The sequence below is a fragment of the Mycteria americana genome, chromosome 1 (genome assembly GCF_035582795.1).
Source record: "Mycteria americana isolate JAX WOST 10 ecotype Jacksonville Zoo and Gardens chromosome 1, USCA_MyAme_1.0, whole genome shotgun sequence".
NCBI lineage: Eukaryota > Metazoa > Chordata > Aves > Ciconiiformes > Ciconiidae > Mycteria > Mycteria americana.
This window is the reverse complement of record NC_134365.1, coordinates 137,738,619-137,758,071: the sequence shown is the minus strand read 5'-3', so window position 1 is coordinate 137,758,071 and position 19,453 is coordinate 137,738,619. Positions and strand designations below refer to the sequence as shown.

The window sequence follows — 19,453 nt, the reverse complement described above, 5'->3', positions numbered from 1 at the left end:
TGACAGACAGAGGTCAAACAGTTTATTTGTCACAATCACAACAAAGCTTAATCCAGCCAAGCACATACAAGTGACAGTGTAAACTTTAAAAACATGTCTAATACATAGAAAATTGCTCCGGGTTTGACTTAAATTAAGGTAATTTTACCAGTTCAATCTCACACACTGGGTCATTCTGCTACCACTTTAACATCATCTATCCCTGCACGTTGTGCACTGGGGAAATGCGCACCACTGCTTTTGCATGCCCTAGGCTAAAAACGGTCTCTAGTAATCCGGTATGTTTAAATCCCAGAAAGGGCGTAAGTAGACAAATTCTAACACTGTGAGTTCACAGGCTCCACCCTGGTGCTGCCACAGAAGCATGCGGGCCCACCCCTGCCCCGGCTGGCCCTTCTGCTGCCACACGCATTTATACCGGGGTCTGGATCAGGGGACCTGCAAGTGGCAACGCTGAGCCTTTCCTGGTGGGTTAAATTTAACCTGGATCACATCAAGCCCACAGCCTAGCTCTCCAGATGGCTGCATAAGTGCTTACGCTAGCAGCGTGTGACTGCTTCCAGCAACCATGCCAAAGCTAACTTTTGTGAAAACGTGGCACTACTTACTCAAGTGAACAAGCCAAAACATCAACTCCTAGCCTGAAGTTACTGGGAGGGAGGAGAGGGGAACAGCCCCACCTGCTCAGGGACCCGGCAGACACACAGCAGACCTTGGCTACTCCCAAGTGTGGCACTACCTCCCCAAACCTCAAAAGCATACATGAATCTAGTTTCCTCAAGTGAAACAGGTTTAGTTTATAATTACTGAAAGTCTGCTAGAAGTGTCAAAATATTACTTGGTATCACTTTACATGATTTGCAGTGAATCTACTATACAAATCTAATATTTAAAAGCTCTCACTGCAAATCAGTTGGTTCAACTGTACATCACGCAGGAGTTTCATAAGGGATGTGTCACACATTAAAGGTTGACATAGGCAGTTAAAATGACATTGACACTTACTGTGGCCTTTTTTTTTTTTAAAGGTACCTACTCTACACCTGTTAAAGCATAACTATAAAACACCAATAAATACAAATTAATTTGTCAAGTTTGAAAGAAAATAATAAAAAGTCCCTTTTGTAAAGCTCCTTCTTTCCCATCTTCAAAAGTATCCAATTTTCATTATGCACCTCTCTATACAGTCAGAATGCCTATTTCCTTTCTTGGGTTTATGTTCAGAGCAAGCTAATATCAGATCTAAAAATGGTTTCCTTATTTGGATGATTTATTTTTTTTTTTTTTTTACTACATGCATTCCCTTTTAAGTACAGTAACTTGCAGAGTTTTGCTCAAGGTAGCTAGAACTTAAATACACCTTCATTTCAGTGAGTTGATCAGCCTGCAGTTTTCTTGCAACAAGCGGTATCACCTGAACAGTTTTTACCAGTTTGATATGCAGATCCTAACAGGATTCTTTGGTATAATGACAAATTCAGTAGTAAACAGGTATTTCCAATCTTTATGCATCAACTGAAATAAGCAGAATTATCACAAGTGGTGACTGAAACGTAGATGAACAAAAGTCTTTGGTTGCATAAACACAATTTCTACACCATAACATTTCATATTTGGAGTTGTCCATGTAGTTTCTTTTCATTTAGATATGCTACGTCATAATGATGCATTTATTTCCTGAAGTCAAGTTTGCTTATAAAAAACAGTACTTATTGAAGTCAAATGCAATTTTCCTATAAACACAGTGAAGGGAGACACTGAGTCAAGTTAAATCTAATTCCTTTTCATTTATGATTTTTGGACTTTAGTTTCTTGTTCCCTTTTCAAAGGAGTGTTTTTCTTGTAGGCCTGAATGAAGCAGCTTAGCAAAACAGTAATACTGACAAACAGCATCTTACACCATTAGCTAAACATTACAATGAAGGCAGTGAACATTTACAGTATGAAACACTGAGATGTCATCAGCTGAAGTGAAGGTTTATGTCAATCCAATTTCTTCAAGTACACTACGTGGGGTCTCTGCTTCCTATGGAGGGAAAATTTGAGACAGTGGTAAATGGACCCCGTGCTTCTATTGAACAGCACCATACAGGAGTTAGTATGAAAGATGCTTAATTAAAAAAGAAAAGCTGAGAGACATGAAAATATAAAAGTACTGCAGTTTGCAAACATGGTATTAGCTGCACTTTTCAAAGAGCTCTTAATTAGATTGTCATGGTTCACAGGAATAGCTGGTAGATTTTATTGCCCTTAAGCATAATAAAAATAAAGCAATTCAGATGTACCAGCAGGGAACAAAATCACAACCCAGTAACAGAGAGATGAATTGGGGAGGGAGGGGGAAGCATCTTGCAATGGAGTCAGTGATTTTTGTGGTGAATTGTTTCATGGGTCTCAAAAATCTGTTAGGGAAGAATGAATAAATGGATGACTGAAATGACTGATGCAACTAAGATACAGTATCCCTTAAGCTCTTTTATAAAGAGTCTAGATTTTTTACACCGGTCCCATGCTTAGTTCATAAAAGCAGGTCAAGGCACCTTTGGTATACCTGGTCTTAATAAACTGACCCCTACAGAAGTGGAGGAATTGCCAGGATTGGAATTGAATTATTCCACACCAGGCATCAAGTTTTAGGTTAATTCTAATCTTAAAAGGCTTTGTTTAGATTCAGAGCAAGTTATTTAATACAAAATTCCAAAGGGTTATCATCAGTTCTGTATTCATTATTCCTATAGCATCTGAAAAGAAACAGTAATTTAATTAGAAACATTAGGCTGTCCTTTTCCATAATTATTAACAATATCATAGTAAATTAAAAGGGATACTGCATCCTTATGGAAACATAAACAGTTTTAGCATCCAGAGTATGAGTAAACTTACTTTAGCATCCTAAAACAAGACACAGCATGAAGCAGAAAAAAAGGCAGATAATAGTTAAGGCAGCAAACAAATTATTTTTCAACTGCTTTCTAAATATTTATAAAAAAATTGTCAGTAAAATACAAAATTAAGCACCTTAAATCTTGCAAATAACACCAGAACGTTGTGTCTATCAGCCTTGACTATGTAGCACAAAATGATCAAGTTTATAATCCTCATTCAGTTCATGTATAAGGTGATTTAGTATTGAAGGAACAAGCTATGGTATTTTAAAGGCAACTTCATTCAAAAGTCAGTCAGTGCTTGCAACAGACCCCCTCTGAGCACTTCGAGATGGTAAGAAAAGGGCAAGTTAAAACTAGAAACAAGATACTTGGTGTACTAAAGATATAGTGGGTTTTTTTCTCACTGATACAATATTTAAATATTCTTAGAACTGCAGTGACCTTGATAAAGCCAGACAGGATGGCAGGATTAAAGATTTACATCTGTATTTTAACACAAATCCCCCCAGAAGGAGACACTGATTGAAGAAAAGGCTATGTAGCATTTTTAATACAGCCTGTCGTATTATATTCCCAGATTACTTCGTTGCATTCATTTTAGAGGACATGTGTCTCCCCTACCCACAAACTTAAAGCATTTTACTCAAAAAAAATCCTACATTCTTAACTATAGCAAGAGAACTCAAACAGAGTATTCTAACACAACATAACTTCTCAAGCATTTCAGGGTCTTGAAAATATTTGCAATAAAACTACTTTTCACTGTTTTAAATTGATTAGACAGCAGCGGACACTTACAGTTACTCAGTGGTGAAACAGGTTATTTACTAAATTACCTGAAAAAAAAGTTACTCAATAGCTATGAAGAAATACAGCGCACTGCTGCTACTATCCTTAGAGCAGTTCAGTATTGTCTCCACTGCCACTTCAAAGTTGTAGGTAATTTTCAACAGGCATATACTTAAATAAAGATTAAAATTCTGGAAGTAAATCAAGGTCATTGGCTAATAATGAATTTAAAGCAATGCATTTCAAGGATATTGGCTACTTGTCCTCAGATACCTTACCAGTAAAACTCAGTAAGACTTTAATTTTTTAATACTACAGCAGTAACCTTGAGGCAGACATGCCTTCTTGTGTGCACATCAACAATATAACCTCAAAAGGAACACCTAAAGGCTCATGTGTTTTGCTAGAGGAATAATTTCATCAATTATGACTTTTAAGAAACAAATAGAATGAATTATATTATGTTTTGTTCACATTATTTGTTTTAGCAAGTGTCAAACATTTTATCCGATTGTTATGGAAAACATTCTGCAGTATTATACACTACCTGCAGCTCAGAATCACCCAAGGCAAACAATGCAAATTTGAAATATATCAGAACACAGATGAGGAAAAAAAGTCATTCACATGAGACAAAAGTGCATGCAATACTTTATTTCAAACATGCCAGGTAAGCTAATTTATTACCTAGTAATTTAGAAGCAAGCAGCTGTATACAGATAACAAGAAAAACAGCATCTCATTACAGCTCAATGCACAGCATTTTAAGCCAACAGGCATGAAATAATGCAGGCTAAAGCAGTGTTAACCAGACATTCAAACACATTGTTAATGTCTTACAGAAAAAAGGCAAACTTGGAAATGGAAAACCACTCCTATGATCTTGTTTTCTAAGATTTCAGAATGCTGCAAGTCCAATCAAAATCTTTTGTCTAATCCCCCAAATCTCCCATTTTTAGGTCAGTTTAACATTTGAAAGGTAGTGCATTACCACATATAATACGTGGAACTAGCTGTTTGTGGTTAAGCTCAGTAACCACCTCCTTGCTAATTACATTTAAACAATTTTCAAAAAGAGCATTGGTTTTAGGTTACAAAGTATTCTCTTCTACTAGGCAAACAGAGGATGCAATACATGGCCTCTCACTCTGCCCACTCTTTTTAATTGAAAGGTACTTATCATATTCATCCTCGTGGCAGTTCTCTGGTATACAATGTAGTCTGCACTTAACACTGGAAATGCCAGTTCAAGGAGAAGTATTTCAAGTATGCTGTTAATAGACTTTAAAAAACCCTCTTTCCAACCCTAACCATTTGTAAAACAATGAACTTGTTCTCTCCTTCAGTAGCAGCAATTGTTCAACTACTCACAAGAGTGTTTTGAACATTTAAATACAAGTGCTCTAACTTCAGATTTACATAAGTCATTCTCTTTGCCCTAATCAATTCTGCCTTCCTCCTCTTTATCAGGTAAGTCACATTATTGTGCCAGTCTCAGAAAAGGATACTGGTATGTGCATCTTTAATTAAGATGCAAGGTCTGTACAGAATTGTGTGTAACATCATTTAACACTTGTGTGTATATACACATTTCACATACTACTACTCCTTCACTAGTTTCTCTGTAAATACTAACTTCATCTACAGGTTTTAAGTGTATGTTTAAATACCACCACAACTTATTTGGAAGATAAACACAGGTCAAGTAATGTTACAGTATAGGTGTTGCAGTATATAGATGTTTAGCTCAGAAAATTCTACAGAACTTTTAAGCATAAGACTTCAAGCTTACACACAATAAAAAAGTTAAACCATATGCCAACAAGCACAAGTTTTGTTGAAATGAGACATGTGAAGCGACAACACTGTAAAACAGAGGGGGAAGAGGAAAGTACAACAGCAGAGAATGGTTGTGGTATTCTATTAGATTCAAGATGACTGGATTCACCAAGCTGATGGTAATGTTCTGCCATGAGTAAGTCACAGGTCTATCTCCTCTGAAATTCTGCATGCATGATGAATGAAGCCATTTAGTACACTGGGACATTAAAGTATTCATGACGTGGCTACAAAAGAAATGTACATATTCTTATACATAATAGAAAGGTGGACAGATACGCAATAAAACAAAAAGATTATCTCACTATTGTATCTCTGACATGAAAAGGACATTTGATACAGAAATACAATATTGTATTTTTGACTACTCTAGACCTCCCAGGGGGAGAGGGCAGGGAGAACCATTGTTTTACCCACCCCGCCCCCCATTGCATGCTGGGTCCAACAACATACAGGACAACTTCACATCATAATTACTGTATTATGTAAACTCAGTTTCTTCTCAGCCAAAACTGTTTGAAGCTGAGATACACTTCCAGAGATAGACCACCCTATATATTTGCTCCATTCTAGCCTCTTTGGTAGACATCGACTATTGGCTACTGTCAGAGACAGGGCACTGGGCTAAGTGAAATTTTGACATGACCTACTGTATCTGCTCTGATAAACACACACTGGTAACAGGCCTCTAGAACACAGTTGTGAGCAGCACTGTGCCAGGGTAGTACAGCAGTGGCATTACTTGTGACAAAAATGATCTTTCTATCAAAGAGTGCCTGTTTAAAAAATGGTAGGTATCCGAGACACCTCTCACAGAAGGCAAAGGTTTTTTTGCTTTTCAATTATGCCACTGAACTTAATACTCTCATATTACTAGCATGAACGTTAGTATACAATTTGTTGAAAGATGACTTAGCAAGCAATACTCAATTTCTTGTATTAAAATCAATGCCCTGAAGACAGATGAGGACATTTTTAATGGAGTAATAGCAATTTAGGAATATCTGCCCCACATATGCCCATTACACACCTTCAGGATGGGGGGAAGCATAAAACACAACTCTGCCTATCAGTTACCATCTTTCATGATGTACCAATTAAAAATCTTCAATCTATTTTAGTATAAATCATACTAAAATTACAGAAGTCTTACAAAATTATAGAAGTCTTACAACAGAACTGAGAAAGTTCCCATGACTTCTAAACCTAACAATTTCCTCTGTGCCATCTCAGTTTATTCACATGTTCAAGCCTGTATATTTTTAAATTCTAATCTCCAATTACAAAAAAAGCACAACAAAAATATCCTAGAAACTTTACAGGATTTATATTGCTTTTCAGTATCAGTAATCTGAACATTATTCCATAGCAGTTAAAACTATTCTGAACAAGCCAACTACAAATGCAATAGTTCTCAAAACAGTAGCACTTATACCTCGGTGATAGTTGCAACTAAGTTGTATGAAGTCTGCTGTGATTTTTGGTAGAGCTCAAAAGAATTTGGTATATAATAGAGCATTACAAATGTGAATTTTAACTCTTAAAACCTCTCTTACTGCTTAAGCCAAGCATCGGCCTACACTGAAAAAAAAATGCTGAGGCATATTCCTAACTGGAAAAGGAACTACATGATGATGGTATACAGTACTAGCCCCCAAGGAGTAGAAGCTTTGACTAAAGAGAAAATATTAACTCTAGAACTGCTGGAGCCTCCACAGACAAAAAATTCCCAGAGAGGTACTTACTGAAAACTACCACTTTACTTAACACTGCTGGCATGATATAGGCTCATGAAGACAACTGAAAAACAGGCATATTGTAACAAACTCAAATGCCCAATTTTTATGGTTTCATATTTTCAGTTTTTACCTGGAACATATATGCACACATGTGACTGTGATTCTCCTCGTCCTTGGAAAAAAAAACCCTCATGTCTTCCAGTGTTCCACCCTTGGAAACCTGGACCCATCAAAGTTGGTGTCTTCACTGAAATGCCTGTCAAATCTCATAACAGATTTCTCCTTAATTTTACAATAGCTCTCTGGACAGAAAGAAAAATGAGAGCAGCCCATTTTCTAGCACTCTTATGAGGTTGATTACCATTCATTGTGGTTGTATTCAAAGATTATCCCAGGCTGCACACATTCTTTAGCATACTCTGGCCTGGAAGCGCTGACCATGTTCCCTTTTACACAACTGGTATCACCAAATAAGGACATGGAAGTGTTCATTTCACATTTATCTACTTGTCACCTTTCAGTACTTTCCAAACTTCTACTCTCCCACACACCCCGGGGTATTCCCCGCCCTGTTCATATTTTCAATGGTTTATAACTTGACGAATTAACTGGCTTTGATGCGAAAATCCTGGTACACAAAATTGGATGATTGACTCAAATTACTGTTATGGGATTAGTGTCTCATCTTGACAGAAACTTATTATCTACTGATAAAGGAAGATAGATTGTCAGATAACAATAGGAAGAAAGTGGTTATTTCGCTCCTGGCAGCTTTTTAGCCTACAGAACATGTAAACACCACCTGCAGCTAGACTAGCAATAAACTGACATTGTAGAGGTGAACCTAAAAGATTAAATGGAAGACAACAGTAACTGAGATATGAAGCGATAACACAGCAATATTGTGAGATGGAAAACACTGCAGTCTCAGTGAGACCTCTGTACCCCACTGAGGACATCAGAGACCATCACACACAGAGGGTCTGGCACTGTGGGCGGCCTGACGAACAATAGAAAGGAAAAATAAAGTTTTGACAAATTATTTGCCATCACAGAACTACAGTATGTCACAAGCTCCAACTATGATTTCTTAAATTTTTTACTGTGTTCCCTGCTACATTGTCTCCAGAGCAGTTAGCCTGCTGGTCTGAATACCAGAAAAGACAAATTGGGGGAAAGGACAGATGTCAACTTCTACAATCAGTATCTAGACTGCCTTGTCTTCCTTCTGTGGGGCTCTGCAGACCTCAGACAACATCTGAGCCTGTGAAGCATGTCCTTAAGATAGCTAGCTATCTGGATCTAATGAGTTTATACAGTTGATCTAGCAGGTAGGGAAGAGGCAATGGTATCCTTACAGCACAATACAATAGTAAACTAATATGAAATACCACCTCTGAAAAATCATTGCTTATTTAAAAACTTGGATGCAAATCGTTTATCTGACTTTAACACATGGGTCTTAGATCCTAGTTTTGCCAAAGCAGTAATAGCTCTACAATACAAGCTGCACACTGCAATTCCACAATATTTTAAAGTTACTAGAATCCATCTTTTTCAAACTGACATCTGTGTTTACAACTCATTTTAAAAAGCTAATAATACTCCCTAAAATTTTTGGCCTGAATCATTAGAGATTTTTAAATTAGAAAAATAGTAGAGTTGATTTGAGTCAACAAAACTATTTAGCTAGCCCAACCCAACTGACATTTTTCTGAGCCAATTTTGTCATGACCCAACCTAATTAAAAATCATAATCAAACAAAAATTAGAAGGGAATTCATTTAATCCAGTCCCCCAAACAGCATACCTGTAGTATTCCTGAGAGATATTTAATCTGTTAAAGGCACCCAGTGATGGAAACTTTTTAATGCCCTCCAGGCAATCTGCTTAAATGCTTCATTATCACCACTGGAAAATTTGCCTAACATCTACTTTGAAATTATTTTCTTCCTGCAATTTAAGCTATTTTATGTCTGTAGTGGACAAGAAAACAGTCTATTTCCTCAGGCAAGAGAGAGACAAGAAATTATTTGTGCCTATACCAAACTGACTCAAGTTCAGTTGTTTTGCAGCGCTGCCATTTTACTGACAACATCACACAGCAGTGATGTAGACTTCATGAACACTTGGCACACCTTCTTTTTCAGGGAAAGTTTGCTTTGGTTTTTCTTTTAACTTCTTTCCCATCAAAACCAGCACAAAGCCTATGAAGGCAAGCCATGTTAACTGCAGGCAAAAATTACAACTGCTACCTTTTGATAAAGGCTTGGCTTTTCTGCTCCCAGCATCTAAAGAAACCCCAAGCTAGAACAACACACAAGATGCGGGACCATGGAGTGCACAGCAGTTTGGGAACACTTCCACAGAAGCAGGCTATAGGGAAAACAGAGAGAAGGGGTGAGGGTTTCTGTTTAGAAACATGAAGTTCTTACAGTAGAGATTAACATTTAACAAGCACTTCTTTAGCAATGCTTCAGAAGCAATTACTTTTACACTCTACTTCTGAATCTTTATTAGGAAATATTTCGAATTAAAGGCTGCTTTAGGAAATTGCTGTTCACTTGCCTTTTCAGGGATTTCAAAATAGAAGAGTATCTGTTTCCCAATCTTTGGTTAGCTAACTATTCAGAAACTCCAATTAGATGATTATTGGGAAAATTCTACTTTACTTTCAAAGGAGAGCAAAGTGTTTTCTCAGAGAACCTAGAACACCCATGAGGTCTTGAACATATTCAAGGACAAATATTAACTATGATGCTCTTCAAAAACAAAGAACAATCCTACATCCATGCCAACTCCAAGTCAAGATCTTTTCTGCAGCTTCCTATACAGAGGACAACAAAAGAAATCTTCAAGATTGGTGAAAATTAGTCAGCACAATACTTAACTAGTCTGAAACAGCAACAGTCATCATGCAAGTGTTATTCAGCAAAACATCCTAGCATATGCACACACTGCAGCTCTAAAACATCACCTCAACAGACCAAAGCAGAAGTATATGACGTAAGATCAGCAGTGGCCTGCCTGCCTCCCTCTCAAAAGCAGAAGTAAAAATACCAGAAGAAACTTCATGTACTGTAACGGGATAATAGCGAGTGCTTCCTGCTTCTTAGTTGCTATTCTGATCTGCTAGATCAGAGGTGATAATCGCTCCAGGAGGCAGTGCTTTATACCTGCCAATCAGTTGCTACGCAGTGAGCTATGAATTGACAGTCTACTCCTTAAGGGTAAGGATGGTTCTAAGCATCCACTGGAGGCTCCACTTCCCCACCACAAAAACACAAATGCTTTAAGCAAATACTGCTACTGAATGCTTTGTATTGTGAAGCTAGAGCCAAAGTTATTACAAATCACTGAGTTCTCTATCAGATAATCCTACAGTGTCTGTATGTTTGGCAGTTTGCCAAACTATGCACATAAGGATTCATTAATGTTTTCTTCCATTCTCTTCCAGCACTGCAGCTACAGGCTTGCATCACTTATTCCCCTTTGCTTAAGGAACCATTTCTTAAACCATAGGGCTGTTATCTTTGAAGAGATGACCAGAATATACTGCTGTAACAAGCCATGTCACGTCCAGTATCATTCAGCTTCCATGGCAATGGCATTTAAGCATTCCCCTTCCTTCCTGTTCCTGCAGCACTTCGCCTTCTTATAGTTGTTTGGATAAATGTTTGCAGGGCCACATTATAAACAGAGAAAAGCTGCTGACTGTATGTTTTTAGAAATGAGCAATTTAAATTGGATCAGTTTAAATGGATCTGAAATCCAGTTCTACAACAGTCATATAGTTTCTCTGGCACAGAGGAAAGAGGGAGGGAAAGGACAACTGAAAACTCTGTAAGTCAATACTGCTGCTGAAGCTCCTTGCCACACTCCTATGACTTATGCTGCACCTCAGCTGTTGGCCTGAGACACGTAAATTAAAACTTACCTAACTATGTTAGCTGACTTGGGGGTTCCCCACAGACACGAGTCAAGACAAGATACATGGAGAACACTGGCTTTTTAAAACACTTAGATACACTAGGAATTGTTAAAAATAAGACATAATTTAAGTTACACTATTAGCTTTAGCAAAAGTCCTGGCTGCCACCAAAAGCAGCTGCCTTTTACTTCCCTCTTCAATGCCACTGCTTTCCTCCTCCTGGCACTTCCTTCATGCTCCCCTGCATATTCTCAGATTTTAGCTAACAAGCTAGGAACCACATAATCACAGGGCAAGTGGATCAACACAAGTGCCACCACAAAGGTGGCAGCAGGAATGGATCTGGCCTTCTCAGCAAGAGAGTCACTGTCAGCATGGTTTTAGGTGATGAGGAAACTGCACCCTGACTCAAGACTGTGACTTTACCATCTGTAAATTGCTCGATAGAAAGCGTAAGTTCTATTCAGTAGAACTTGAATGTAAAATAAAAAGATTTCACCCTGTCTAGTTGTATACCACTTAGGTTTTTCCACATTATACAAGGCTTACCTTAAATCTAACCAAATTCTGTAGGGAATAGACTACTTCTGATTATGTGGCTTATTACACTTGCCACATAGCACATGTAGAACTCATCATCCTAGTTTACAAACAAATCTCTCTGAAACAGCCCTCAAGAAAAACAAATTCTACTCATTTAGTGCTTGTTTATGCTTGAAAGAGTAACACAGATTAAGTAATTTGAAGCTGTATAATCTATTAGTTAAATATCAGGTTAATCCACGCACAGAAGCTGTATGAGTCAAACTCCTCCCCTTGCCCAAAGACAACCTTCTTTACCTCAGGAGATCTTTCTTTACCACAGATGATCTTCATTCCTATATACAAGCTGCAGTTCCTTCCTGCAGGTAAACTATCCCCATCTGTTATTATGTGCAACCATCTATCTGTCCCTCTCCACTCATCCCAGCAAATGCCATCCCCATTTCTCTATATTCTGTGGAGTCACGACAACTGTGTAAATTAAGCTCTGTACACAGCGACTATTCCTTCACTCCTTCCGGGGAACAGTACAGGCCAGGAAGAAGCATCCCATAGGCATCTGATAATGCCACTGTGTTTAAATTAATGGGGACAAAGCACATTTCTTCAACTAAAACTGTGTCCATACATAGAATTTGTCAGGGACATACTGTGGACAAGTAAACTGGAGTCACACAGAATTCTCTAAACCTGAGCTTGCATGTTCCAGAATTGGTCTTTGTAGCCATCTAAGACAACAAAAAAGATTAAGACTCCAAAGTAAAAGCTCTGTGCTTAGTATAGGTCCCAAACAATATAAATACTTTTTATATTGTTTTAATAAGTTTTAAGTTTATAAGTTTTCATAAGTTTTTATAAGTTTTAATCACAAGGAAATGTTTACAGTTGCACTATTAATACTAACCTCACCATGAGAATCACACTCTTCATACATGAACTTGTTATCACAAAGAGGAGAGAAAAAGCAATAAACATGGGGGAAAAAAAGTGGAAAAAATAAAGCCTGAGCATTTAGGTTTTCTTATCATTGTTTTAGAATTTCTTATATGAATTTGGACATAATCTATTTTGAACAAATCACTTGACTGCCCTAATTCTACAGGTCTAATATGCAAGCAGGTTATTAGCTACTCCCCAACACAGATCAACAGTTGTATCATAAAATAGGTAACTTTTAAATGGTAAAAATACCCATACACCACCAGTGAATTTGATTTTGAACATGTTACAAAATATTTTTGTCTATTATAATATTTTCTTTTTTCTGGAAACCAAATCATGACATTTATAAAGCTGCATATGAAATTAGATCTATTACTGCAGTTCCACATTACGAAAGCCAATTTGTATACTGAACTACTTGTTTATCATGATATCAAATAAGCAGCGGACTAATTAAGTTTTCTCCAGCAAATCATTTTCATGTGTGTTTTCAACTTGCCTTACGTAAAATAAAATCTTACCTTTATTAGTAGGACTGCCACAATGTATTCCACTTATGCTTTGGACAAAAATATGTTGCAATGCACTATATATGCAAATAAGCTTTGTTCTGTCATGCAGCATCCGGCACTTGATAGACAGTCAATTTCAGCAGCACCCAGTCTTTTTAGGGCCCATTTTCTTTGCACAGCAGATGTAAACAGCTCATTTTCCAGTAAATACACATTTACATGGGTTGATTGTAAGTAAACAAAGCCAAACATCTGTTTAGTTATTAGTTTTGGTATCCATTTCTCTAACTTGCATTATCCCACGTAATTATCAACACCAAAGAAAGCTAGTAGAAGTCAGACACTTCAAGTTGATGCGGTTAGTACAAAAAAGGAAAATAAAAGGGAACACTCAAAGCACTCTTCAAAGACCATCATGCAAGTGTTGCAGAAAGTTAAGCCCGTCACCCATTTTCTGTTTACCCTTGCAAGGACTTAATTACACGTGCAGCAGTCTTTGCATAGCACCCATTTAATCCATGCCACCAAAATGGTAAACTTGGTAGTTACCAATCATTTAGATGGGGGTCAAAAGGGCTAATGCCTTAGATTGCTCTTAATCATAAGATATCCTCAGACAAACCTCCCCAGTCTTCATTCTGGCTCTACAAACACAAAATCAAGGAGCAGTGAAAATGTAATACCAACTACTTAATTAAAAAAAACCAACAAAAACAACAAAACACACAAACCAAAAAAAACCAACACCCACCCAATTATTTACAGCTTATTTCCATTTAAAACAAAAATTAGAAAATATTCTAAACTATATACAAAAGTAAATTCAGTTATTTCACTCAAATGCGTTTCAGATATTGTTATTCTTTATGTTAATACGATTTTGTTAGGTCCTACTAAAAGTCCACTGTTAAGAAAGCAAACAACAGAAATGCATCAGTAAAAAACATCTGTTCAAAGACTGCAAGTAGATGCATTAAAAAACCTCTTAAGTCTATTTTTCATTTCTTAACAAGATAAAGGATATTAGTACCTTAAAAGAATAAGTTCTAGACAGTTGTTTAGAAAGCTTCACCTGTGCTTGACAGAATATTAATTCAAAGATTTTTTTTAAGAGAACTTAAGATCAGTTGTTCATTATTATAACAGATTGAGTGTAATAGAATAGGATGCTACCAAATTTACATATATTCAATTCAGCGACTAAGTTTCACACAGTATTATTACTAACATTGATATCAAAGTAAAATTTGTTCCATGAAGGGAAATAAGTTTCATTCCACTTATCTATCTACCATCCCTGAAATAATTTAAACAATTTAATCCAAGAGCTACATAATCATATTTACTATTAAATCATTGTTACTTGCTGAGCTGTACGGGATAAGCCAGTCATTTTCATGTAGTAATGCTTGGTGAAAAAAGTTGAACATTTTCACTTTAATCCATCTGTTAATCAAAAATATTTAGATTTCTCAAAGAACTGTGAACAATAGGTCTTTTCAGACTTTTTTTTTGCCTTTTTAAAATCAATTTTTCAGCGCAAGATTTAAAATTTATACACTTTTAATGGATCTTGATATCCATCACCAGAACTATTACTGTTGCTACTGTTACAGCCTGGCAACAAAAAACATAGCTTCTCCCTTAAAAATAACAAATAAAAGCTCCAAAACACATACCAGCAATGTGCCTGACATCTGTACACCACACAGATAAGACCACAAAGAAATGAGAATCTAAAAGCCGAACACAACAGGATGCCTCCTGGGGGCATTCATATTCTTTTCACCTACTATTCTGTGGCGCTCTAAAACCATCTTCACAGGTAGTGAGAATTTTAGGAGAGGGTAGTAGCACTGCAACATGACACATCATCTCAGACACCAGAGTAAAAATGGAATTTTCTCCTCACAATCTCAAGGTTCAAACGTTAACATTGCTCTTTTCAGCATTCTGCCAGATTCAGGGAACATGTTCTATTAAAATGCAGATTAATGTGCTTATTCAGAAAGAGCATCTAATTTTGAAGATAAGATACTCCTTACTGTCAAGCAGTCTTCTGCAATTGTTCATTGAATTTACTATGCTTATTGACCAAAAGCACGCGACTAAGCCCCTGAAAACAGCTATGGCATATGCAGCAGTGCTAAAATGTTCATCATATCATCCTGACGCATCCAGAAGACAGCAACAGAAGAGTATCTCTGGAGAAAAATTTATCAGTTCAGTGTACAGATAATAAATATACCCTTAATAGAATTATAATCTATGAGGAGTTTGGTGTACTGTTAATATACCCTCAACAGTTCTACAAAAATTGCTTGTACCAATGAATGATCAACTTCATAGGTAGTTTTGCAAAGTGGATGCTGTTGACCAGTATTGGAATTCACATCAGGGAGAGTACTGAATAGTTATCAAACAGCAAGGACTCCACTTACACTAATTTGTTTTACTTACAATTGAAACTTCCTAATGTTTCAATTTGCAAAGCTGACTGAATGCATACTCAATACTTATATGGAAGACTCCTTCCTCACAACTTGTTGAGTCTTAAGAATTTCTAATCAGCGTTTTGATTTCTTTAATAGAATAAGATTACTCACATCTTACATCATACACACTAAAACACACAGTCAGGAAAAAAGGAGAATATTATGGAGACAGATTTACTAAAATGATATTTTAAAGGTCTGAACAAAAGCTGCTCAGGTGAAAAGCAGACTTCTTTATCATTTTCAATTCATAAAGCCAAAGATAGATTAAGATTTGAAAACATGTTTCTTGAGAGACAACTGGATTTCTAAAGCATTTAGAAATCACAGCCTGCAAATCTATGGCAAGCCCTAAGCATCATGACACATGCAGAAAAGCAAGAAAATTCACAAAGAACATTAAGATACTGAACTGCATTTTTTCAAGAAGAATCAAAAGACTCACATACAGACTAGTAAAATATTTAAGTTATCAGAAAAAAAGAGGCAGTCTGAGAATGGGAAGGGGGTAAAGTATGATACATTAACTTCCCGGATACTCAATGACACATTTTCAAGAAGACATTTAAATCTCAAAAGGTTAACTTCCCCTCCCCCCCATTCCTACTTGGGAGAAAAACAGAGATGCAGGTTCTGCTATTAATTTTCTGGACCAATTCCTATTGCCTTAAAGAGTATGATTTGGTAAATATTTGCAGGGAAGCCTACTCCACAGTACAAGGAGGACAGTTCAAAAATATCTGTTAAAAATATGGAAACACCTTTGCTATCAAGGTTTACAGACCTGTCCTGCTACTATTAAATTTACAACTAGTTGTCTTTAGAGGTTTGTTCCAAAGAGAAGCAATGCTCCTATGATTCCTGATTACATGTATTCTTACAGTTCATTCCATCTAAATTCCAGCTGTGGAATTTATAAGATATGTGGAATTTATAATATATTTATAAATATAATATAAATTATAGTTATAATATAATTTATTTATAACAAATGTGGAATTTATAATATACTATAAAAATTATATTAGGTATTTATGAAGCTATGATGACTTCTTAAAAAACTGCTGGCAGGTTTTATCAGTGATTTTATAAACTGAATAGTCTATAATACAGTCACTGACAAGCAAGATAGCCAAAATCATATATATATATATATATATATATATATATAGTCAGAAATGCAGTTCTATAAAGACTTTAAGTCACTTTTTACTTGAACAGAATGCTACAAAGAGCAAACTAATACAAAACGTACACAAATAACAGATGATAGCATGACAAGGCTTGGAACTTTAACTGACACATTTGAAAATACCACACTTGCACAGTTCCACACAATCAAACACTTCATAACTTTAGTATCTTCTTGCTCTCCATCCTGCGAACACTGAATTTAAGAAGCAGTGTTGTTTTTATGACCACAAGTATAACCCATATCATAACTGAACAACAAATAAACAAATTTTCCTAAGAAAAGATGCAAATAAATTATTCCAAAGTGAAGCATATTATATACACAATGTTACAGAGCACCACTGTAGTCAAGCATGTATACAAGGCCTAGTTCATTCAAAAAAACAGTAACTATCTGTTCAATTGATGTGGGAAAATGAACACAAAAGCAATTGAACTCTTCACTTAGGCCCAATATGCTTTATCTTGGTTTTGAGTAATAGTTTTGTGACAAACTATGTCAGTCTTTAAGAACAAGCAATTCAACTTTTTGTTCCCAAGACTGGTGGGAAAAAAACCTACCTCTCACTCGAAGTGTCTAACAAAAAGCTATTTCCACACACATGCATTTCCTCACCTACTACTTAAAAAGGACCTACAGTTTGAACAGCACAATTCAGAAAACATGCAATACCTCAAAAAGAAAGTAATTATGTTGAATGCACATTCCCAAATTGGACTTATTTATTCTGCTTATGTATAGACTTGACCTATCACATAAAACCAGAAATAGTTTCATTCCAGGTTCTTAAATAATGTCTAAAACCAACACCATAAACAACCTCACTTTATTTTTGACCAATGTATCAGAGTCAGTACCTTCAATATAAATGGACAGGGCATACACTTCATACTTAAGCCAAGAGATCAAACAATGTAACTGCATTATAACCTCTTTCCTGCTACATATCCAACATCTGTCAGGGACTGAAGTTTGAAAAGCATTTTACAAAAATTGACAGCTACCAAGACACTACCACAACTTACTGTATCTTCTACAAGTTGGGAGGGATTCCAAATCCACAAAGATCGTAGCTATTTCCTAATCCTTAAATAATGAACTAACAACATATCCCTTTCTCATTCATGGTAACTCTCATAGCTCCCCATACTTATCTTCTAAAATGTAATTACAGATCATAGAATCACAGAATCGTTTAGGTTGGAAAAGACCTTTAAGATTAAGTCCAACCATTAACCTAACACCACCAAGTCCACCACTAAACCAAGTCCTTAAGCACCATATCTACACATCTTTTAAACACCTCCAGGGATGACGACTCAATCACCTGTCTGGGCAGCTTGTTCCAATGCTTGACAACCCTTTCGGTGAAGAAATTTTTTCTAATATCCAACCCAAACCTCTCCTGGCACAACTTGAGGCCATTTCCTCTCATCCTATCACTTGTTACTTGGGAGAAGAGACCAACACCCACCTGGCTACAGCCTCCTTTCAGGGAGTTGTAGAGAGCAATAAGGTCTCCCCTCAGCCTCCTTTTCTCCAGGCTAAACCACCCCACTTCCTTCAGCCACTCCTCGGAAGACTTGCTCTCTAGACCCTTCACCAACTTCATTGCCCTTCTTTGGACACACTCCAGCACCTCATCATTATCTGTGCCTAAAATCAAGCACATAGATGTCTTACGAACAACAGTCTTAAACTGGCCAACCAAGCTGACTACCTGAAACCAAGCCAGAAGTTACACATGAAGAACAGACAGCAACCAAGGCAGTCAGATCTCCATTAAAATGAAGATTTCATTATTCATTCCTGTTTCACATTGAGAGGAATACAGGTATAGCTGAGGCAAATAATGTCACTGCCAACTTAGGAAGGCAGTCTATTTCAGTAGTCTATATTTAAGACCTAACATTAAGTGAAGACTGAATTAATTGCATTAATTATGGTAAGTTTCTCAGGAGACTAGTAAGAAACAGGTGCTTACACAGGCTGTTTCCTAAACCAGATAAAAACCCTTATACTCCCACTCACTCCAGGCTTAAGTATCAGGGATTTTCTTTTGTCATTGCTAATGCTAACAGTCCTTTATTTTGTCATATCTCAAGGACAACCTAATACCATCTTTCCACTATTATGCATACCTTCAGACCTACAGTTTCCAATTAGCACATTACAAGAAGAAAATTTTCATGGCATATGCAGGAAATGCACCAAATTTTCATTTCCAAAGATGCTCATTCTAAAACTAAAAGCTTAAATCTACATAGCAACCCTATGCATCTAGTGCAAGTCAGCTGACATTAACAATTTAAGTACCCTTCTGGATATAGGATGAGGTGAGGGCTTGAAATAGTAAAGGAAATAAGGTTAATTGATAGTTTATCTATTATTCTTCATGTGGAAGGACTAGTAAATACTACCTGAGGCAAACCTGCAAGAGCCTAAGAAAAAACATTCACATAGCTTTTAGATTTTTTGATCATTACTAAAATAGCGATGGAAACAAAGTGTTATTTTTCGATAGATCCACTGGCCTTTTTATTGAGATACCTCTTTAAAAAAATACTTTTTTTTTTTTAA

At 36.5% G+C, this 19,453-nt stretch overlaps 1 protein-coding gene across 12 annotated transcripts in view; it reads right to left on the bottom strand.

Annotated features, from left to right (window-relative positions):
* AP1S2 (adaptor related protein complex 1 subunit sigma 2) overlaps positions 1-19,453 on the bottom strand; it is a 33,397-nt gene continuing 13,944 nt past the window's right edge. For 3 of the 12 annotated variants that reach the window (XM_075521913.1, XM_075521923.1, XM_075521933.1), the window contains exon 5: positions 1-2,026. In XM_075521913.1, the coding sequence (XP_075378028.1) occupies positions 1,979-2,026 (48 nt within the window). In that variant the 3' untranslated portion in view covers positions 1-1,978. Of the gene's footprint in view, positions 2,027-4,316; positions 5,744-6,166; positions 6,293-12,620; positions 12,667-13,732; positions 13,828-14,605; positions 14,630-19,453 lie in introns of those variants that run through there. The other 9 variants (XR_012778514.1, XR_012778518.1, XR_012778516.1 and 6 more) reach the window with 9 other exon arrangements.